The sequence below is a fragment of the Pholis gunnellus genome (genome assembly GCF_910591455.1).
Source record: "Pholis gunnellus genome assembly, chromosome: 12".
Lineage (NCBI taxonomy): Eukaryota > Metazoa > Chordata > Actinopteri > Perciformes > Pholidae > Pholis > Pholis gunnellus.
In genome coordinates this window covers 19174906-19199037 of record NC_136539.1, presented here as the reverse complement: position 1 = coordinate 19199037, position 24132 = coordinate 19174906, and the positions used below count along the sequence as shown (strand labels likewise).

The following is a 24132-nucleotide window of genomic DNA, read 5'->3' as shown; positions in this document are numbered from 1 at the left end:
TTCTGAGCTGACTTTTCAACAGGCGTCTCAAAGGAGATATTCAATCCGTCTCTCCGGGGCTCAGTCTCGTGAAAACATACGTGTGTGAGAGCTGACACTGTTGTCATGCTGCGAGTCATATGATACCTGCTGAATCTAATATTCTAAGCACCCGCAGGCATTAGGTCAAATATGTAGCGTATGACTCCGGTGAGAAGAGTTTTCCGAGTTTGGCTCTTGGCTTTTACTATATTTGGGATTTCTATTCTTGTTTATTATTAAATTGAATGTGGTGAACAAAAACAAAGTGCTGCTCAAGCACCTGACAGTATTTAAAGAATGTTTTTGATCTATTCACACACCAGGAACACATGGACACACACACACACACACACACACGCACACACACACACACACACACACACACTGAATTGACTCAATGACTGTACGCATCCAGCATCAGTAATATGGATGCAAGCCAAACATAGTTCTGCAACTGTTTTTGTGCTTTAACCCCCAGCTTTAAAAGCACGTGTCCTTGCCTCTACAGTAATAAAAAGTAATCAGAGACATAAATGGGATCACAACCATCCATGATCAATGTGGACACTAATGACGAAATGCAAAAAAACCACACAAAAATATCCACAAATCATAAAAGTCTTGATATACTACACGGAGTCGTAAAATAAAGTACATATTTATATTTTTTAGGTCCAACTTTGAAGAAATTCAGTGTCACTAAGGCGCTGGCTCTTTAAAAATTCCCGTGTTAATATGTTGTGGGTCTCTAAACAAAAGCAGTCTGGCATTTTAGGTCACAACCCAGACTTTGAAAACACGCGATCCAGTAGCATAATCTGCCTAAGCCCATTTTATCTGTTTTCAGACTGGCCTATTTAAGGATGAAGGGGGGGGGGGGGGATAAATGGTGAACAGGGGTGGAGAGGAGAGGAGAGGAGAGGAGAGAAAACAAAAAACAAAGGCAAGAAAGGGAATGAAAAAGACTGGTTGAGATGAAAGTAGAGAAGCAGAAAGAAGTGGGAGCAAAATATTGAAAAGGGCAGAAAATTGTAATAAGAAGAAGTAGAGAGACTAAGAGAAGGAAACAAAAAAAGCTCCTCGTATGGCGTTGAATGAAGAGAGAGAGAGAGAGCTTACATGGTGACAGCAAATCAGGATGGAGGAATGAATGAGGAGCGATCTCTACGATGAGGAAGTAGTTAGAGTTGGACTGAGTTAAGAGCACAGAAGCAAGCTCTGCTTAGTTCTTTTAGTTTCATTAATAACCAAACAAAACCACTGGACGGGGACTGTTCAGCCATGACCTCATGATTTTACCTCTGCTCCTATGTCACCTTTTAATTAATTTACCATACGAGCAAAAAAGAGTAAAAAGTATTTCAGTAATTTGCTGTGCACACTATAGGCACATACATGTATACCAGTAACAGATCACACACAACGTGTTGCACACCATTATAGACGTGCAAACACACCCTGATGTTACTCTGTTGGAATTGCACATGTTGCTATATTGCGGCCTGCCAATGTTGTTGTAGTAAATACTCATGTGTAACTATGTGTTTATGAGAGCAGGAAATAGTAATTTTCTTACTGAGGATCATACCAAACTACACCAAGAATATCAGCCCAGCATGCAGGGAGTCATGCTGAAACAATGCAGTGGATCCATTCCGCCAAGTTGCAACGTTGTTGCCATTATTTTAATAAATGTGGATAAAGTCCACGTATCAAAATCCATCAATAAAGGATATTTTCTTTCACTAGTTGGAAATGTTATACGTATGTAGTTATATGTAAATATTACACATTGTACTATACATGTCAGAAGATTTGTTAAATGTGTGTAATAGCTTGATGGCAGAATTTTCTGTCAGTATAAGTGTGGTCAATGTCTGCTTGCAACATATGTTATGCACTATCGAGGTCACTCGGGGCCAGTGCAGTGCTGCGAGCTGAGCTTAGCAACAAGCAGAAAGCACAGACATTTGGCACAGGAAGTACAAAGGGAACAGGAAGTAGGACTTACTGGTTATGCCAGGAGTTAAGGCGGGGAAAGGCTCTGGAGAAAGAGAGAGAAAAAGAAATGTTATTGATGATGGTTAAGAATTAATATGTGTGATGAAGCTTTGAAGGGATAAGGGATGTTCTGAACCGCTGTGATATAAATCTCATTTGGTGATTAAAGTTTAGATGATTCGTACGCAGTGTGAGTTCACTGCAGTTGCTCCCGGACAGGACTTTGGATTTCATCATCAATTGCAGTCTAAGTTTTCTACTGTCTGCTTCAAAGTAGAATTTTTTATACTTACGTTATGAATACGTAATATTATAAAGTAATATTAACGCTGCTTTGTCTATCACTTTCAAGGGTTACAGTACAGTGTGAGAGAGGATAGGCCTTGGTGTCCTGTAATGAATAAGCTAAACCATCAGCATACAATATGAGCATGGCGTGATTTTGATTGAATACATTTATTTCATTCTAAAGTAGCCCTTTACTAAAATGAAATACAGCACCAAATATATCATATTCAGGATTTTGCTTAGTCTTGGTGTACGGTGGCATATTTCCGTGATTAAATTGACATGGAAAAACTATATTTCTGATGATTGTTAACAGAAATGCATTTCAATGCAGCTGAATCGCAAAACTGCAGGACGCCGCACTTTTTGCGAAGGCACGTGTTTCTCTCTTTTTGAGAAAATCAATAAAGATTTGTCGAGTTCCGAGATGATATAGGAGTCTAAAAGCCCATAAATCTTCCTGGATGACAGTCATTTTTACAAAATGGAGAGAAAATAAAGAGAGGGAGACAAAAGAGTGGACTGCATGGGCTGAAAGACAGGAAGCATGTCGTCCCTGAATGTCTCTCTCTCTTTGTGTGTCCGTCATTTTTGACTTGCTCTCACTTTCTTTTCTTTGCTGTGTCATTTATGTCTCTCCTTCCTGTGAATGCTCTCTAACTCTCTTTTCCTAAGGTGACACAAGAGGTGTCAATGGTAGAAGAAGAAAGAAGTGGGTTGGAAAGAAGATAGGGGTGAAAAGAGTGAAGGAAGGGCGAAGAGACGGGAAATAGAGGACTGGGAAGGAAGGGTGGAGGTAAGTTAAAGGGTCATGGGAACAGGGACTGAAATGTACTGCTGTTTATTATTTGCCGGAGGATACGACATCCATTATGAAAGTGAGAGAGAGGGTGGGAAAAAAAAAGAGAAACACAGAGGGGAAAACAAGAGAGAATGGCAGCACAAGTAATGTAAAGAAGAAAAAAAGATAATATAAGGTGTGAAGGAGTGGCTGATGGAATAATGAGAATAATATATATGAAAAGAGAATGGTGGAAACATATTGGTGGGAAAAGTAAAAGAGGTAAGAGTAAACATGTGCCCAGATAGAACGGCATAGCGAGAAGCGTCATTCACAAAATGTAGTAACAATCACCTGAGACTCAAACCACAGAAAGAGTTAGTTACAAAATGAGTCGCGTGTCACATATAAAATAGTGAAAAAGTTCTTTAAAACGTTAATCCGTTATAGCCATTGACGCAGAATTATGAGGGAAAAACAACAATTAAAGATTATTAAAAAGGTACTCCAGACATTTAGCATTGCACTTTCATTAAGTCGGGGGACTTTTGAGAGACACATTTAAATAAGAATGGTCAAAAGATATCCAGACTTTTAGTTCCTAGACTGAGTCAGCCGAAAAACGCTGGATCCTTCAATTCCCATAATGCAACACGATAGCTGGTTTTATTAGGTCCGTCCTGCCTGTTAAAAGCCCTAAGTGAGATTACCCTGGTGAAATCATCAATGTTATTGATGACGCTTCTCCAAAGCCACAGAAGACGTCATACAACTAGGTGTCAGTAAAACATACCATAAGCCCAACTGAACAACTGGAGACCTCGCCGTGATTTTAATGTGGTGGATACGGATTTAAATGAAAAAGAAGCTGGGCAGAGATTAGACGGATTAACACCAGGCTCAACTAAACCGGGTTGAAAGTGAAGCAGCTTGAAATGTGGGAAGCCGGTTTACAAGAGTGTTTGTGTGTGTGTGTGTGTGTGTCTTCATATGTAATGGTTATTGATGTAATACAACGGTGGTAGTTTTACGTCATTATATTGTGTGGTCACATCATGGTAACCATCACTGTCCTGCTGTGCTGAGCGAAGGGCTGCTTCGTTACATAAAATGATAATAATGATATTCTTATTACTTCCCATGGCAGAGAGAACAAACCGCGTGTTTGTCAAACAAGGAAATGTGAAGGATTTAAAACCTAATCCTGTGTCTAGTCCGTAACAGTATAATAACAACGCTTCCCTAACTGAAGCCAGTCAGTATTAACATCAGCTTGTGTGTAAGAGAGAGAGACAGGCAAACAGAAGAACTACATGAACATGCACACATGTATTTTTGATGCTCTATGGCTCAGCGATGGCCCAGACTGATTGACTGAAGGACAAGGCTAGGGACAGAGAGAGAAAGAGAGAGAGAGAGGAGAGAAAGCACCAGAAGAATCATAAAGGGAGGGGTGGGGTTGTATAGAAAAACACTGAAGGAGATAGAGAGAGGGAGATATGAAAGATAGATTAGTATCCATGCCCAAAGGCCGTTTGTGGCCTACTTTTCTTTTTATATATATTTTTTTATGTGTGCGTGTGTGTCTATGTGTGTAAAGGAGAAACATTATGAGTTTTTATCCCTTCTCTCTCTCGCTCAACCGGTCTCTGGTGAGAACATGGTGTAAAGGAGTGAGGGAATCAGACAGATAGATAATTGTATGGACATGACTGACTGACTGACTGAATAAAGCTGACATCTTGATAAAGCAGGTAGACGGACAGGTTGTGGGACTTACGTGTACACTGCTCCAGCTCGATGCTGCTGCTCATGTGGATGTTATCTATTCTGATGTGGCCTCTGGTCGGGTGATCGAAAAAGCCCTCGAATGCCACCTAGATTATGGAACAAGAGAGATGTATTACAATAAGCTTTTCTTTAACGGTTACAATGTAGCGGTCTGTAAAAAGGTGGGTAAACCCACAGTAGGTAAGGATGAGCTGCTGCAAACACCAATAGATGTAAAACTATAATATCTTAATAGGAGCGTTCATCTTTCATTCTTGCGTTTTAAGTGTTCCTTAATCATACACTTAATCATCACATTAACTACACGCTGTGGGCTTCTGTCCCCAGTTATGTGCTGCAAAAATCAATGATAGCACAAAGTAGTAAATGTCGGGTTTCCCTGCAGTGAGTCCAAAAAACAACACTTACATGATACTCTTTGGGGCTCTGGGGCAGGATGGTGCGGCCCTCCCTCCAGTGAGGCCCCTGGTCTCCCTTTAGAGCCCACAGCAGCGTCTCCTCCTGGTCGTTGTCCCTCAGCAGGACCCTCAGGCTCCCCTGGGCCTCCCCCTGGAGCTGGTAGTAGAAGAGGAGGCAGAGCGGGCCTCGCTCCGGCCCCACCTCGGGGCTGAGCAGCCGGGCTCGCTTGCGCTGGGTGTGGGTGCCTGCGTCCAAGTGGAGGTAGTTCCCTGAGAAATCTGGAGGAAAGGAAGAGACCGAGAGTTGGTGGATGCTTCATCATTGCATTATTGCAGGATCAGTGATGTATTATAGATTCATTACTTGTAACAAATGATACATTTGTGACCTTTAAACTGATTCATCACCCCTCCCTTTAGCGTAAGGATGTAAGTTCATGGTTTCGCCTGTGCTATTTGCATTTTATTCTTTTAATTGATTCCATTCGAATGAGTTTTATGATTTGTGACAGTGCTGCAGCACAAAGCCGATTCCTCCTCCTCGCTGGTGAAACAGGCCTGACGTACAGTATGATGTAATAATGCAGTGGAATGTGGTTTCTTAGCGTTTAAACCATTACCTCCATCATCCTGTGGTATGAGGCTTAAACCGCAAACGAGACTGCCATTTCATCATGGCCACTAATGGCTATGGATACAAATGAACACGCATGCATACACACACAAACACACGCACACGCACACGCACACAATCGTGCTAAACAGCCCTAATCGCTCCGAATGCTGACACCTCGTTCTGTTGCTCTCTCCGATTTTGCTACTTAGTCAGCACAGCCATCATACCAATACAGTTACAATGCTTGTGAACGTATAGTGTATCGCTGTGTGTGTGTGTGTGCTTCCTCTACACACACTCACTCTATCCATTTAAAAAAAAAAAAAAATCTAATTCACTTCCTTTCTCTCCTCTCAGCTCAAAGAATTGATGGACAAAGAGCAAAGATGGTAAAGGGAAGGGAGGGAGAGAGAGAGAAAAAAGGCAGTGCTACAATGTTTTCCCCATCCCAAACAAGACCATAATCATTAGCTTGCTGCTGTGTTTTGGCTGTGTGTCTAGTTTGTCTAATATGGCCGCAGAGTAAAAGCTTTGCTGGAGCTGCAAATAGTCTTTTTATCGACAAACAGACGCTGTGTGTGACAACTCATAAGGAGAGAGAGAGAGAGAGAGAGAGAAAGGGAAGAGAAGCTATCTATCTATCTATCCATCCATCTATCTATCTTCACCTCTGTTCTCCCTGCCTCAGCGAAGACACACAAAAAAACACTCGACAGATTTCGCAGCACATCACACTTAATGAATAATGGATTTGGGTTGAGGTAACTCTGTTTCTTCACTTCGAGGCGATGAAGACGGGGACCTCAATTACCGTTGCTCATTAAGTACAGTTAGGGAAAGTTGCAGTGTTTTTCTGTTTCTCCTCGTTTGATCTTGGTGAACGTACAAAGGGAGGGAATTAATTAACAACTCTCCATGGGAGGGATAGGCAGGGATGTAGAATTGGCTCGGAGGGAAATGTGTGTACGTGTGTGCGTTGGGAGTCTTTTGCAGTTCATTTGTGGGTATCTTTGTTTGTACGAATCTGCGTGTGTGTGTGTGCGCGTGTGTGAGTTCGTCTGTCAGTCAGTGTGTGTGTGTGTGTGTGTATTTGTAAGAGCCTTGTGTGTGAGTTTATCGTTTTGGATTGATGTAGATGTGTGCAGTATCTATGTGTGTATATTATGAGTGTGTGTAGTTTGAATGTAGAGTTATATTATGCGTATGTACCTTCACTTTAATGACAAAGGTGAGCATGGGCAAAGAAGTAGTGCATGTGTAAACTACCATACACTTGAGATAACTGCACACAAAGCATGACAGGGACATTTCTTGTGTTACACAGATTTTTGTCTAACAGCGTCTTGACTTCAGTTACATTTTAAAAATGCTTGCTGCCTCAACGCTAAGGATCGACCGTGTCTCCTAAAAATAATTGCTGCCTGGATGATTATGTTCACTGCACGAGACTTTGACATCGGAGATTAAGTTTTGCATCTTGAGTCCTGCATGTGGTTAGGTTTAGGCTACCAAAACACACAAATCATGCTTTAGCTGCAGTATATAAATGTAATTACAAGTTTATGTTGGTAATTACAATTGAAACATGTTTCACTCGCTACTGTCGGTTGTACGAGTCTACTTAATCTGGGCTTGTTTTTCAGCTTTAATCCTTTTCTTTTACAACTGTATGCTTGCTTGTGTGTTTTGGGTAATAGATATTCTCTGTGTTAAGTGTTCTTTTTTGTTCATTTGTCGTTTGTCTTTGATTTGTAATAATGTTTGTTTAAATAGGAAAGGACTCACTTTTGGATCCTTGTGTTGCATTCTACCATTAATTCAGCTAATCTTAGTCAACTTTGTGTACAGGTGGTGAAGATAAGATCACAGAAAGAGAAGCTGATTGGTTTATATTTTGTATCTCTGTCACATCAAAACAACTCAAAGTGACACAATCAAATAATATATTATGATTTTGTCTCTCTTTACCCTCCCTCTCGTTTCCTCTCATTACAGTCATTTAGCAGACGCTTCTATCCAAAGCGACTTACAATTTAGATTATATCAAATTTCTACACTGCAGGCACAGCTACAGGAGCAATTTTGGGGTCAAGTGTCTTGGCAGAGTGTCTTGTCAAGCACACCTCGACAAGCGATTAGCGGAGCAGGGGTTCGAACCGCCGACCCTATGATTGAAGGACAGCCCTGCTCTCCACTTAGCCAGTCTATCAATAACGTAACCATTTCAGAAGACGAGTAGTGTGAAGGGTTTCTTTCGATGAAAATCTCCACAGGGTGTAGAATTGCAGTCTTCCCCTATCTGAGATCAAAAGAATAACGTAGGAGCTCCGTTCAGGTCGGATTTTCTCTTTTACAGAATAAAAGCCCTAAAAAAGGGCTTTCAGCGACAGGGGATGGGGATTTGATTTGCATATTGAGACAGCTTCCAGACAGGGCGCCGCGCTAATGTTGCTGTAGAACAAGACTTAACGTCATGTTGCTGTCTAACACGGACACAGTGACGCTGCTATATCAATTACACACACACACACACGCTCATGACACACACATACAGCAGCCTAGTGTGATGTCGAGCCTCGCCTTATGTCACGGCCCTGTCTGCTTAGAAAGGAGCTGCTCAGTCAACCATAAACTGGAGCGCTTCAGCACATACACAGAAAACCTTGAGTGAATGGCAAGGTCGTGTGTGTGTGTGTGTGTGTGTGTGTGTGTGTGGGAAACAAACCCACACATGCTGAGTGTTTAATACGCGGGCAGTCCCACCTTGAGTGGTTTGCGTAAGTGTGTGTGTGTGTGTGTGTGTGTGTGGTGGTGGGGGGGCGCCTCAGGAGGGGCTGAAGAGCTAAGGCAGCACTTCTGTCAAAGCCATCATCTGACTTATCAGAGCGCTTTGGGTGATGCGTGTTCCTTATGGGCGTGCAAGTACAGGAAGTATGTCTGTGTGTGTGTGTGAGAGAGAGAGAGAGCGAGAGAGAGGGGGGGGGGGGGGGGGGGTAAGTGAGGCAGTGAAAGTGTGTGTGTGTGATGGATAAAACAGTCTTGGTTATCCTCTTGCTGTCTTATTAAAGATAGACAGATGTGGAAAAAGGCAAGTACCACTGAGGGAAATAGGAAAGAGGTCAGTGAGGAGCGGAAGAGGTGATCACCGTGATGGAGTGAGAGGGATGGAAGTGGAAAGGAACTTAATATACTGTAGCATGAGTTAGAGTTGAAAAGGGTGACTGGATGACTTATAGAGGAAGAATGCAATGACAGAAGCATGGTGAGGGTAACAAGTAGAAATGTGAGCGTAAATACAGTTGAAGTGACGTTAAAGGTGAACAAAACGTAGGCTGAAATGAAGGAAAAGAAAACAGAGAAAGGAGGAGAAGGTTATTACAGCATACGAAAGGAGCAAGCAAAAAGATGCTACAAGAGTGAATAAAGAACAGAAATGAAGTGAAAAAGAGGAAAATGTGGGCGAGGAGTAAAACTCCAAGAATAGACAAAGGAAGTTGTGGATTAAAAGCAAAGGCTGACAGAGAAACGAGAGAATTAAGTAACAAACTAGGTTAGTGAAAGTGAGACTGTTGAACAAAACATTTTTTTTGAAGAAACTCCAATTAAGTCACGGCCGCACACCCTTTTAGCAGATCAGAGTGAAATCCTTGCATCATAGTTGCTGTCAGTGGTTCCTCCCAGCACTGGGATCTGCAACTTACAACAACTTTGCTCTTAATTAGCCACAGAAGTCTTCCATCATGCCAATATGACGGTGCTTTCTTTTCTGTGTTTATAGAATGAGAAATGTCTTGAAATGAAGAACACCCGGCCGGATGACAACTTGAAATGTGAAAGTTTTCACAAAGTTTGAATGTTTGATGAGATTGAAGTTTTCTATTGGGTCCTATAGCGTTTGGACAGGGAAGTTTCTACATTGTGTGTGTGTGTGCGCAAAGTTTAATGATGATTCATTTGATAAATGTATTGCTGTTTTATTGGCAAACTTATGTTCTGTTACATATTCAGTGTTATGTATGTATTTCTGGTAGTTTCTGGTGTTTAAAATCTCAGGCTTAGGCTTCATGTGGAAAATAGGTGGAGTATCCCTTTAAATTCTTTTCATTAAGCTGGCTTCCACAGCAATGTACGTGTATTTTTGCTAATGTTATTTGGATGTGATTGCTGGAAACAGCAGAGGAAGAGATTTAAATGCAATATTGATTCAATCCAAAAAAACATGTTTCCAGCACAGACTCTAAACTCTCCCATGATCCATTTGTGTTAATGGCGACATACAATTCGGTGAGTGACCGAGCTGAAACTCTAGTAATACAGTGTAATAAAAAAAAAAAACAAGCGACAAGGATTTCTCCAAATATTTGATATTACTTAGAAAAATGCCACGTTGTAAAACGTAATTGCGGGTAATTGGAAACAAATCAGTACTCACTGTCTGATCCCAGCGCCAGGTCCTGCCTCGTTCCATGAGAGCCGTGTCCGGTGGAACTGCTGCTGGCTGTGTGCAGAGACCAGCTCACACCTGACTGGGGATCAGCCGACCAGCCGCACAAGCTCTGCTCAAAGTCACACACGGCCGACAGGGACGGAGTGGTGGCTGTTGGTCGTGAAAGAGACGCATAGATTAGGAATACAAATGTTTGATAGAGCGCCTGCTTTAGCAAATATTAACTTTTTTTTCCCCTCAGCATCTTGGAATCCTTGCCGTGATGCTTTTGGAGGTATTCCCGTTGTGTTTAGATGTTTTGGCGACAGTTTTCATGCATTATGTCATCTCAGTATGTATCAGGGCGAATACAAATATTAGAGTAACAGAGAGATAATGTGGAAAGAGAATGAGCTCGACAGAAGGAGCTGAGAAGAGGATAAAAAAAAAAAACTAACATAGATGCACTTGCTGTCCCTGCTGCAGTTTAAGTCACTGCCTTCAGTTATGTAGCAACAAACCATTTTAAACTAGATCCCGATACCTTTTTCTCGTTAACCTGCCTGACAGTCACTGACATACACCTGTGAAATCATATTCTCGATATGTGTTTGTGTGAGAAAGGTGAGATCCTGGCTGTGAGAGCTTATTTTTCCTTCAAACAGAGCCTCCTGTGGGACCCTGGCATCTAACAGACTTCAAAGCCCAGAGGCCCCGGGGGTGTAAGATGACATCATGCGTTTGACCTTAAGAGTGTGAGCGTGTGTGGACGAGAGACAGAGACGACATTACGGCATGTGCGCTTGAAGGAAATCTGCATGAGTGCGCGTGGAGATGCTGTGTGTGTGTGTGTGTGTGTGAGTGTGTGTTTACCCGGTCTCATTGCAGCAGTGGTCTGTTCCACTCTGGGCAGGGTGGGGGTCACAGTGTCCGGTATAGTGGTGATTTCTGTCATCATGAAAAGAAAAGAAGGTTAGAATAGAATGACATGGCAGAAGATATATGACAAATGTTGAGTGAGCTTTCATATGGAAACCAACATTCGGCCTTGTGTTCGCTGATCATAACAAGTTATGTTTCCCTCTTGTCCAAAAGATCATCATCAGCTATCAGCATAGCTAACAATGTTCATGAACAACATGTCACGCTAACTAGCATGATGCTGTGACCGGTTGCATGCTGCTCTAAACAATTAACCACAGCATTAACGCATATATATGTTATAGCACGTGAAATGCAAGCACTGAGTTAAACTGCTCTAATTTAGTTGGATTAACCTCCAACACACTCACACGGTCTAATAAGTAGAGGCAATACTGGATATACAATAACCAAAGCTAAGCTTTTAAATATTCACAATTTGCTCTACAAGCTACTTCACATCACACTGGAAAATAGTAACATTTAGCAGTGCAGTGGTGATGTAAGACGAAGATATTACACAGCAATTAATTATGTTTGAGCAAAGTAAGATTAAGATATTACACAGTAATTAACTATGTTTGAGCAAAGTAAGATGAAGTTATTACACAGTAATTAATGATGTTTGAGCAAAGTAAGATGAAGTTATTACACAGTAATTAATGATGTTTGAGCACACTTTGCTGGTGTTTTCCAGGACTGTGTATTAAGACTGAAGTTTGTCATTATCCAGGCGGTGACACAGTTAGCTGAGGCAGTGAGCTGGCACTCAGCTGAATAATGTGCCATACTGCTCATTTTACCCACTGCAGGTTGGCACACACACACACACACACACACACACACACACACACACACACACACACACACCGCTATGATGATAGATGCTGCACTCACACTGACCTTGGTGCACAGCAGCATGCGACCGGTGTATGATGGATCAAACAGAGGCACCCACACACACAGACACACACACACACAGACACACACACACACACACGTCAGCAGTGCGGTATGTCATCGTAACCTCAAGACCTTCTGGTCTTAATAAGCAGTTTTCTACAGTTAGTTAAGGTTCCTTAAACGGCCCTGAATGCTTTACCAGCTCCCTCTCGCTCACGTGTGAAAGAAAGCCTATACGTTGACGTAAGGGAACAGTAGATCGTCGGGCTTGAGCGGCACAGGGCTGACGCCACAAACCTCTCGCCAAATTTTCTTAGAAATTACTGCTTTCTCTCTCATTTTCTGCCATTCATCTCATGTTCCGTCTTTCATTTTTCTTTCCTCCCTACATCTGTCATCGGGCTCTGCAAATCTCCTCCCTCTTTCTCTCCTCTCTCTGTCATTTGTCACAATAAATCTGACCACTTTCAGTTCTGCTGTGCAAAACCACTATCAACACCACAAAAAGCTCTTTCCACACACACACACACACACACACACACACACACACACACACACACACACACACACTAACACACACACAAACTTGATCTCTCTTTTTCTCTACCTCTCCGGCGTAGAAGCAAAACCCTATCTAGTCTTGTTTCTCTTTTACCACAACCGCAATTTTCTTCTCCATAACTCTTTCTCTCGTCATCTCTCCCTGAAGCATATTTTGATTTCCACGTGTCCTTTGCTTTTGTCAGCCCGCAGATCTTTCTCTCTCTTTGTTAAGATTGCATCTCTTTCTTTTGCTCTTTTTCCTACGATCTCCCACTCTGCTTTCAACCTTTTTTTATCACTTCTCTCTGTGCTGCAACTCTGTCTCGTGGTGTTATTTTATGTCGGTTCTAACCGCCAGCTCAGTAAATCCAAAACCACTGTTGATTTACTGCTTGCTTGGTTGTTCTAGATGTTTCCATGACTGACTCGCTTGGTGATCTGCATGTGTGTGTGTATCTTGTTTAGCGTGAACTCTAAACCTTTGCTAATAGCTTTGAGTTCGCTACAGCTCTGATGTGCATTGTGTATGTGCATAACTTTATGGAGTTGTTAACACAGTCTGCTCATAGTGAAAGTATGCAGGATTATTATGTAAGCCCAAACAGAGAGGCCTCATGTCGCCGTCCCAACGCACACAGAGCAAGCAAACGCACGCACGCACCCACACACACACACACACACACACGTTCATATACAGAATTAGATATCGACATTGGATAAGTAGCTCCCAGCTGCTGACATTAAGCTGTTTTAATTTGGTGCCCTTTACCACTGTAATTAGCCCCCCCATATGGAGGGAAGAGAGGGAGGAATGGAGATGAGTGAGGGAGGGATAGACACACGAGAGAGAGAGAGAGAGAGACATGGAGAAGGGAACACAACCTTTTCAACCTCTCACCACCATTTTCCTAATTAGTGACCACACACAGCTCCTGTCAGCCTCCCATTTCTAACTCCATCTCATCTCAACCCGTCTAATCCAATTTTGCTCTCTGTCCATCGTCCCCTCTCCTGTTATTTCTCCCTCTCCCTATCCTCTTCCTCATCTTCCCTTTCTCCGTCCTATTTCAGGGCCCTCTCTGTAGCTACTGTAAAGGTCAGCAAACTAATATGAATGAATTACTTAATGCTCATTTTAAGCGTGTTACTGTGGTTATTATGTAATAAACTTCTCAACTTGCTTTCTTGTGTCTGCTGAACTAAATGTGACTAACAGACAAGACGCTAAAGTGTGTTTAGTCACTTCTGTATGTTTTAAACATAAGGATTCAAACTGGGATGTAAAAGAAACACGAATCTTTTCACCTGCATTCTGCAGATGGGTCATCCTGAGCACCACTGAGATACAGCAACCTGCCATCAGGTTGCTCTCTCTCACACACACACACACACGCACATGCACACACCTCAAACCGAGAAACAGAAGGTGTTTGGTTCGGTTAACCGCACACGCACGCACACACACACACACACGCACGCACACTGTCATAGGCCCAAGGGCTCATTGTAAAGCTGCTGACTGAGCAGGGCGAGGCGGAAACAGAGAGACGAAAAACTGTTCAATTATGGAAAGAGCTCTGGGTATAAATCTACCTCTGTCAGCCTGAATAATGACTACTGACACAGTGTGTGTGTGTGTGTGTGTGTGTGTGTGTGTGTGTGTGTGTGTGTGTGTCTGAGTAAGAGAGAATGTCGTCCTTACTCAAATTATTGGTGACAGTGCATGTGTGTGTTGGTAGGAGTTTCCTTTACTTAATGAGTATGTGGTTGACTGACTGACTGAATGGCAGACTCACTGTGTGTGTGTGTGTGTGTGTGTGTGTGTATAGCTTTAACGACCATTAACTATTTTACCGCTGGCTGACCTGCTCTGCTGTAGGTATCTATTCACTGTTAGTAGGATTTCCTGATTTAAAACTGTATCCAGCAGCACTATCTATAACAGGGTATACTTGCAAGAAACATTATTGCTGGAAAAGATTTCCATCCAAATTTGGGAAACAATAAATACTACACGTTTACATGCAATGCAAAAAAAAGTGTATACATTTGGAAGGAGTAGAACATGTTTTCTTATGGAAAGGAAACGAAATTTGAGTTATGGCACTACCAAGAATGAGACTGTCAAACGTTAAAGTATGACATCAAATGAGACGTGATGGTGGAAAACATGAGCGTTTTTAGATGAAAATCATTGCCAGTGATCTGAATGGCAAATCAGACAACTGTACTTAAATACCAAAAGTGCAGGTTTGATTTATATGTAGCTTAAAGTGCTCGACTAATTATGGCTCCCTCTTTAGCAGATGAGTGGGCGGGAAAATGAGTTCTTTACAGCAGGAAACTCTTTCGAGACTAAATGCCTAATTAGCCCATTGTACAGCATGCTACCAATAATATCTGCTTTTACGGTAAGTGCTGCACTGGACCACGAGTTGTAATGCCTGGTAGATGGAGAAGGAGAATGTCTCTAACCCAGTAACATATATAAGTATCGGTGGTATAAGACCAAGCACCAATAACGGAGCTTGGCTAAAAAAAAGGCAAAGAATCAAAGCAGAGAAAGCTCTTCATGTCGGGAAACTACTGACAATGAATTGCTCATTAGTTCATTGTGCAACAAAGCACCACAAGGTATGTGACTGCAACTCTAGCCTTAAGTGTGAGGCTAAGTACGACAACAACTGGGATGATAAAAAGAAGCTGCTGGCAATGAATAGCTAAAGACATCAGTGAGCAGTAGTCAGCTACAAAGGAAATGAGTTTAAGTGTGGCAAAAGCCATTAAGCTAAGTATGCCATTAACTCCGCTGGACAAAAGAAAGACAGCTTTCTAGATCACCAAGCAGTAATATGTTAACAAGGATATGGTTTAAGCAATTTCCAAGAGCCAATCAGTACTTTTTAGCCATATTAAATTACAGGTGTATCGATAGACTGTATGCACATTTTGGGTCATGGATGAAACACGTGTGTTTCTCTGCACATACAATCAAATCTATTGTATCAGGATGAACTTGCGATGTATCAACTTGTGTTAAAGGGGATCCCAGACCTACTTAAACATTACTGAAAATATTAGCTTATGTTTAGGTATGAGTTTTAAAGACTTGAGAAGGTTCTTTGCAGGTTCTTATTCTGTGTTATGGATAGATGGATGGTTGGATGGATTTTTTGATGGATGGATTTTTTGATGGATGGATGGAAAAATAGATAAGGAAATGGAGAAAAAGAGGCAGGCACATCTGGGAAATACTGGAAAGAGGTGGCGAGCCAAAGCTAAATATTTATGTTGGAAAAAATACAAGCATTTTTGCACACAGACACATATAAACACACATGCAGCCACAACGAACCAGTACTCAATTCTGAGTGTTTCCATGTGTGATGTCTCAAGATGGAAGTGATGAACTAAACTGTCCTCTTGAACTGAACAGAGTAATGAAAATGATTTCAGAACATCTTTGGGTGTGTGCTTGACTTTCAGTCAATACTGGAACATCTTTGTCTGTAGCGTATTGTGTGTGTTGGATCCCCTCTACAGTGGTGGGCAATTGATTTATTCGTCACTCAAGCGCCCCTGTGTTTTGCCTGGACAACCACATGGGAACATACTGTTGGTGTCCTCCAAACAGTTACCCCTTCAGTAACTAAGATTCTAAAAACAATCAAGTCAGTTCCCATTCGTACTCCCATGTGTTTGGAAATTGCACAGCACTTGATCTGTGGTTTGGCATGGCTCCGGACTCATGAACAATTTTCTGCTGGTGGGAGAATTTTTGCTTTCAAACACTATAAAGTAAAGATAGCACTGGCAACAGGTTTGTTTAGCCTTGAATTCGAAAGGATGTGACAGGTGAGGGATAATGTAAGAGAAAGATGGGTCTGTAGAAACAGTGTGAGAAGAGCGAGAGCACAGAAAAGAGACAGAAACAAATCCAGGAGGGTAATGAGGTCAGGGGAAAAGAGAAGGTGAAGACTTGGGGGAGATGGAGTGTGTTTGTGTGTGTGTGTGTGTGTGTGTGGGGGGGGGGGGGGGTGTTACAGGAGCCTTGGCAGGAGACGGGAGTGATTAAATTCTTCTGATGGGGAGGGAGTCAAATGGGCGGAGACAGAGTGGGTACTGCAGAAGACACAAACATTTGCACAATACACCTCCCTCTCGAACATTATTTTCCATTTCTTCCAATGTGTTTATTATATTGGTGAGAGCAGAGTCAGGTCTGTAACTTTAGGAATTTAAATAATGGATAATGGAGCCAGCTGCAGGCTTTTTAATTGTAGCCGTACTGTTGCTAACCAGTAATGTTATGGTGTCTTTAGAATTCAAAACTTAACGTAACAAAACAACAATAATTGATTCTAATTATATAATAATATGTTCACCCATTGCTTGCCCTTTTGAAGAGTATTAAAGCTATTTCCAGTAAAAAAACATTTGCTTTGATATAAAATGTTTAGCTAAAATAACTCCCATTTACAGCATACTTCTGTGGAAATAGATTAATGTATTCCAAACTTTATAAAAACACTCAATTTATGACAATAAAATGACAATGACAATAAAATATATATTTTATCAAATCTAATAATTTTAATAAATAAAAAGTCTTAGACGAGACAGAAGTAGGTGGAGCAGAGCAGAGAGATGAGTGGGTGTAGCTAAGGACACATCCCACCGATCCCATGAAAGTATCTGGACTGGAGCCACGGCTCACATGTGAAAGCAATCAGTAATGTTGGACAAGGACAACACACACACACACACACACACACACACACACACACACACACACACACACACACACACACACACACACACACACATAAACCTGAAGGATTGGCTGGAGACCTGGAACAGCGGAACACCTCCAGAATGTTCTAGAGAAGAAACTCTAAACATTTCCTCCTGGCTGCCACTGTCATTATGGAAGTGTGTGTGTGTGTGTGTGTGTGTGTGTGTGTGTGTGTGTGTTTTCCGGGTCCAACATCATCAACATGTGAAAGGCAGTCACAGAGGAGGTTTGTTCTGCATATCACAACATAAGCTATGAACTCACTGCTATTTTAACCTTCACTTAGGCTTCGACCCAGTGCTTTTTCCAACAATATTTATGAATATCTATAGATTCGCGCTGGGATTTCTCACAAACAACCAGGCGGTAACCTTCGGTTCTGAAAAGTGAAGCTATCGCAAAAGTGCCTTAAACTTTAATTATTTCTAATGACCACCACTGGTTTTAAAAAGAAGTCTGATTGTATAGAAGTCTATGAGAAAATTACCCTTTTTCTCACTTCATTTATTACCTCAGTAAATATTGTTTGAACAGGAGCTTATGGTCTCAATCGCTAGTTTCAAGTCTTCTTCATTACAGCATTTTGGTGACCTAAAAATGACTTATTCAGCGATCCTTTGTACTTAGGTCGGACTTCTCGTGTCACTTCTGTTTCTAAAAAAAAACAAGATGGTGACGGACAACATGTCGAACTCGAGGCTTCAGAGCCGTAGTCCACAAACAAATGGTGACTATGTCCACTTCTTATATACAGTATATGTTTACAGCCCTCCACTCTCTAGGGCTGGCTGCTGTTTTTGGTAGTGTTTAAGGTTTCGTGACAAGTGAGGATCAATGATCCAAAGACCAATAACACCAGCAGATGAATGAAGCCACACTGAGACACGGGACACAACGCCGCTTTCTCTCTCCGTCTGTGTATTTAAGTGTCTCTCTCTTATTTTCCGCTCTTACTCCACCCATAACATGGCCGTTTTCAATAGAGATGAGAACCAGCGTGTATTTACACAACTATGAATAAACCTTTTCTTCATGCCAAACAGGTGGTGTGTGTGTATATGTGTGTTCTTCCTGCTTGCCAATAACTAGGTGTGGAGAGAAAGAGATGAGAGCATAGCAGATGTTCTGATAGCTCAGTCATTTAAAACATGAACAAAACTGGCAGCTCTCAGTTCACATCCAATAGTCGGAGGTTACAAGACCTAAATTACATGTTGCCTCCACAGCTAGCGTGTATAATCAGAATGAGTCCTGCAATAATATTCTGGCTTTTGTCTCTGTTTTTGCACCGAGGGCTTGCTGCAATAATGAGATGCTGAACTACATCATTGTGTGCCACCTAAGAACCCTGTATCTGTAATTTTGGATTTCCTCATTGTAATTGGGCGCTGAGATTGTCTCTCCCATGGGTGGAAATTGTTTTACAGTCCTGAAGCCAGGTCACTGCGCTTCATTTTAAATATGAAAACAATACTGGGGAAGTAATGGAAAAGCAATTTTGTTTGTGAGTTTGTTAAAGCTGATGTTTTGAGGATATGAGGTTTGTGATTGGCATTGTATCAGATTGGCTTTGTCTCTACTTTTGAACAACATGCGAAGCAAAACAACATGCTGTCTACACACACACAGACACACACACACACACGCACACACACACACACACACACACACACACAGACACACACATACTGTACACAATACTTTTGGAAACTGTGAATGAGAGGACAAGGATGCTTTCATCCTTATTTTTAATAAATAAAGTATGACAGTAGCCATTTGCAATGCTAAATATGGGTGTAAATTAAATAATGTCAAACATTTGTAACGGGTCCAGGTTTGTTATTTATGTCACGGAACAGAGGGCTGAGACCAACTACCAAACAATGGAAAGGCCATTCCGATTGCTGCATCCACTGCAGATTGGTCCGTGTGTGTGCGTGTGTGTGTGTGTTTGCGAGTGCGTCAGTGAACATGTGATGGCCTTACACTGCTGATGTCTTTTTTTTATTTATTCATCAATTCATATATTCACTACTTTACTTCCTGAGCAGCGCTGACACAGGTGGGGTTGTGGCTCGAGGCGTATGCTGTAGCTCTGGGGAAACGAAGGCTGCGATATTGTAACCCTAGTTCTACGAGCACTGGCCGAGCCCTCTACAGGACTCCTCGGTGGGCAGTGATTGGAGGGCGGAGCATGTGTGAGTTAGAATGAGGGAATTCCTACAATTCAGATTTTTTAAAGGGAGGAAGGGTTCCCTTCTTAAGGTTGGGTAATCTCGTGGATGTCACGCTTCGTGCTTCAATCATTGTGAATGCTACCTTTTTGGAGAAATAGAGTATTAGATAGAGGAAGGAAGACAACCTCGTAGGATTTATTCTTATAGAACGGACATGGAAAAGTGCTGTTGGGCCTTTTCCTCTATGACTTTATATCTTACTTCCTATCTGTAGCCCCGTGTGTGTTTACGACTGTGTGTGTCTGAATTTATGGGAGAGGGCCACTAGAGTCGAATGCATGTCTGCTTGTGACTTATGTGTAAACAGCTGTGTTCAGTGGACTGAAGCTGATGCACTCTGTTGAATATTTAAACACTTGCAAGCACACACAAACACACAAGCGAGAAGAGAAACAAAGTCTATTCTGTCATGAGTCAGATGTGTTTTTCTGTTTTGTCGTTTTCATTTTACAGCACTAGCAAAATGATTGTGACTACACGACTGGTGAGATCACTGGTGTTGTTCAGTGTTATTATCCTAAAATCACTTAGCGTGGAGACAATTAAAAACCAGACGAAGTGAACTTCCACAAAATCTACTTGCCCTAAGCCTAGAAGATGTAGAATTATCTCCGTGTGTGATTGTGGGTGGTATTTAGGGATGGCAGCAGGAGCAGTTGCTGCGGTGTAAAGTGGGAATGAACCGTTATCATGCACGGATTACATCCAGAAGGCAAACATCTGGCATGCAGACATAGACAGACAGACCAGCAGACAATCACTGAACCTGCAATAGCCAAGAGGTTGATCCACACTGTGATCATGGAGATGATGGCTGCAGATATGATGTGCATGATGTCATTAGGAGCAATAACAAGCAATGTGTATGGGCAGGATAAAACATGGCCGGTGCAATCCCAGAGGTTGCAGTCAGCATGATTGGACGGTTAGGACACATTTATCTCCATTAGAATGAAATCAGTTGCTGCCAGTCATGTTATATCAGTTCAGCACAAAGCTGTTTTTTATGGAAAGATTTCACTGTTACTTTGTTCTGTCTGAGCAGAACATTCATATTTTACACTTTAAAGTCACCCGATACTCGAAAGAAAAAAGGGGGAAGATTCTACCAGGAAAGAAAAACTCTATACACATTCCACCTTTTATGTCCTCTCATTACGGACACTTTAAACTGAGGCAGGACTGAAATAAGAGCCAAGTTTGAAACCACAAAGTTGAATTGGACAAACTGTAAAATAGATGTAGACAGAGGTAAATGGGCAATAATTGCATATAATACAGTAGGCCTATTCTCCTTTCAGTCAAGTAAAGACATCGTTTCAACCTGAATGATGAATGCATGAAAGGTGTTGCAAAAATGTTCACTCGATTTTTCAGTTTTTCCACTGAGCGCTTTCTCTTTGTATTACACGTATTATAATAAATAACCCGACTTGTTATCTTAATGGTAATCACTGTACTCACTACTGCAAAGTACAATCCTTGTTTTAAATCATTTTTTATTGTTGTTATATCTGTGTTATGCCTGAATTTTATTTCTATTGTAGTCTTCTATTGTAGGTTCTATTGTAACCTGTTAAAACGTTTGTTAACAGTAGAGGATGTCCCTCATTCTCTCCCCATCATCGCAAACCTCTTGGCTAGTCCTGACACATCTAGGATATATTGTTCCCTTTTGGCTCTCTCTCGCCCTGCCTTTCACACACAAACACACACACACACACACACACACACACACACACACACACACACACACACACACACACACACACACACACACACACACACACACACACACACACACACACACACACACACACACACACACACACACACACACAGAGAAAATACAGAATTCTAGCAGCAGGCCATCAGTTGCAGCCAACAGCCCACTTCAAATCCACTGGGAACAGGTACGTGTCATTTCCTGTTCTTGTCTTCACCTCTCACATGTCACAACTTGACTAAAGCAGTACGATTTGATGGCACATGAAGGAGAAGGAGAGGAGAAGGAGAGGAGAGGAGAAGAGAAGGGAAGGAGAAGGAGAGAATAAGGAGGCCATAAAAGAAGCGTTATAACGCGCCATTTGCAACTGCTGCTTATGAAAACATTCAAATATGGTAGAGTCCCTGTTTTTAGCCTTCATAACATATTAAGAAAAATATATTGCTGCCAAATTTATGAAGCACATCATTATTGCTTAAGTAAAGTAGTACATGTGGGGAGATTTGTACAATGGCTTGCTTTATTATTGAAGTTATTGTGCAGCTGAGAATAATTTGCTATCCCCAGCTAACAAGCTCCACACAATAGTAACGTATTGTAATAAATAATACTTACACAGCTCAATAAAGAGACTTACAGACTAATGGTCTGCATTTGTCACTCTTTACACTAAATCATCATTCTTTATCAACAACGTTTACACGAATTCTTGAGCAGATCATGGATTGATAACGAATACCAAAGTTCAGCAGAACATGCAGTGCACCTAATCCTTTACTACATAGCTATGTGTTATTAACATAATAGGCTGAGAACACAATATCGTACTACACAGCTGGCCACTGTAAGTCCCATGACCTAGACATGTTAATCCCTGTCCAGACATGCTGCATTACCTCCTATAGAGCAAGATGATTAACTTCAACCAGCAGAATGCGAATAAGACAGACACACACACACACACACGTACACAAATACTATACTTTACATACAGAAACAGAGATACACAAAGACACTCACAATGGCAGATTCAAATAAAAAGGAAAGCAGACACACTCTTAATCCTCATAAGTACACATCCAACCGTGCACCTAAAACACACTAATTACAGATGTCAAATTGATTAATGGTGTGATTTTTTTTTTTGTGTGATTATTTGCATGAATCATGTTTACTTATATGCAGACGTATCACGGCCATTTTGATAGTATGTGTGATGTGGAAAAAGATAGCTTTTGATCATATTTAGTATGATAAGAAAAAATGCCGCCACCCTTGTTCTGATTGGTCTAAAGTCTTGAATCCGATACAGAAATACATTGGGCAAGTATCTCACAGTTTAACTTTTCAACTTTCAACATGAAAAATCACATTTCTATTAAGAGCAGAAAATCTGGATTTCTGAAAAAAATGAGGTAAAAATCTATCATTGTGTTCATTAAATGTCCTTCGTGTGATTTTTCTCAAATGTGGGCATATCTTTAAAATTATTGTAATTTCTGAGATACAGCCATTTTCCCAGATACAATATTTCGTGTTTTGGCACATGGGGCCGTTTTTACCTAATATGTATTGTAAAAACAGTAGTCCATGTGCCCAAAGATTAAATATAGTAGGATAAGAAAAACTCACTTTTCTATTCAAATTTCAGTTGCAGGCACGAACGAATTTAACTTTTTCAAGGCTGTGTGGTCACAAACAAAGTTTTGTGTTTTTATGTGTGTACATTCCTGCAAGCTCATTGTTGTGACTTTCTCTGTGTATGTGCATGACAATGTGCGTGTTGCACATAAATGTCTCTCTTTGGAAGTGTGTGCAGCCTTCTGTTATCTTGCATGTTCTTACCAGGCAGGTCGCAGCCGAGGACCTCCATCCTCATGCCGATCCCAGCAGGGGACCACCTCTCTGGAAAGACTCTGATGTACTGGGCCACTATCTCATCGAACCTCCGCACCTCAGGAGTATCATAGTGGCCGTTCCCCTCGAAAATCTAAGAGGGAGGCAAAGGCACGTTAGGGATGTTGTGTTGTTTAGAGTTATAAGACAGCGCTGTTCTGTTTCCATTGTACAACAAGGAATGAGTAAGGATGAAACATGTCCCCTCCGGTTTAAAAGATGTTTTCCTGTCAATTCTGACATTCAAGTTCAATTCACTCAATGTGAAAACGTGGCAACGTTCTTTAGCCTGCTCCACTGATGACAGCAGCTTTTTTTTGACTGTAGCTCAGCACAGGAAGAGCCCGCTGTGATTTAAAAGAAAATGTGTCACAAGTATCACTGCTTGTCCTAGAGTTTGTTTTAAAGCCAAAGCTGTCTGAGACGTGCCTACGATTTAACATGATGAGTGATAAGCTTGACTTCGTGTTTATTTGATATATGTGGCATCTGTCAGAGTGGGTGCACGGAAACATTGTTCTGTGGTGAAGACGGCATTGAGCATCCTGAAACAATGGAGAAAGACATATTCGCTGCAGAGGTAGTTAAAATTGTCATTTCTCCCCACTCCACCGTTCACGTCTCACTGAAAAACAACAGCAAAATCACGAGCCTGTCTCTGCAAAGTCATATAACACTCCTAATCAGCACCGTTTCCAAGCACAGTATGACATGTGACATAAAAATAACAATGGAGACTGTGTTTTCTTTGATTTTCAAGTAAGCAGCCTGTGGCAAAAACACAAGAAT

The 24132-nt window shown here is 41.5% G+C and overlaps 1 protein-coding gene across 1 annotated transcript in view; it reads right to left on the bottom strand.

The window, feature by feature from the left end:
- Positions 1–24132, bottom strand: part of LOC306704206 (neuropilin-2-like) — a gene marked incomplete at its 3' end in the record, with an annotated part of 89597 nt that overhangs the window by 10322 nt on the left and 55143 nt on the right. The window contains exons 11-16 of the mRNA XM_079170457.1: positions 23293–23437; positions 11196–11270; positions 10329–10493; positions 5291–5559; positions 4872–4968; positions 2033–2065 (exon numbers count right to left, since the gene is read on the bottom strand). Of these exons, the coding sequence (XP_079026583.1) occupies positions 2033–2065; positions 4872–4968; positions 5291–5559; positions 10329–10493; positions 11196–11270; positions 23293–23437 (784 nt within the window). The remainder of the gene's footprint in view (positions 1–2032; positions 2066–4871; positions 4969–5290; positions 5560–10328; positions 10494–11195; positions 11271–23292; positions 23438–24132) is intronic.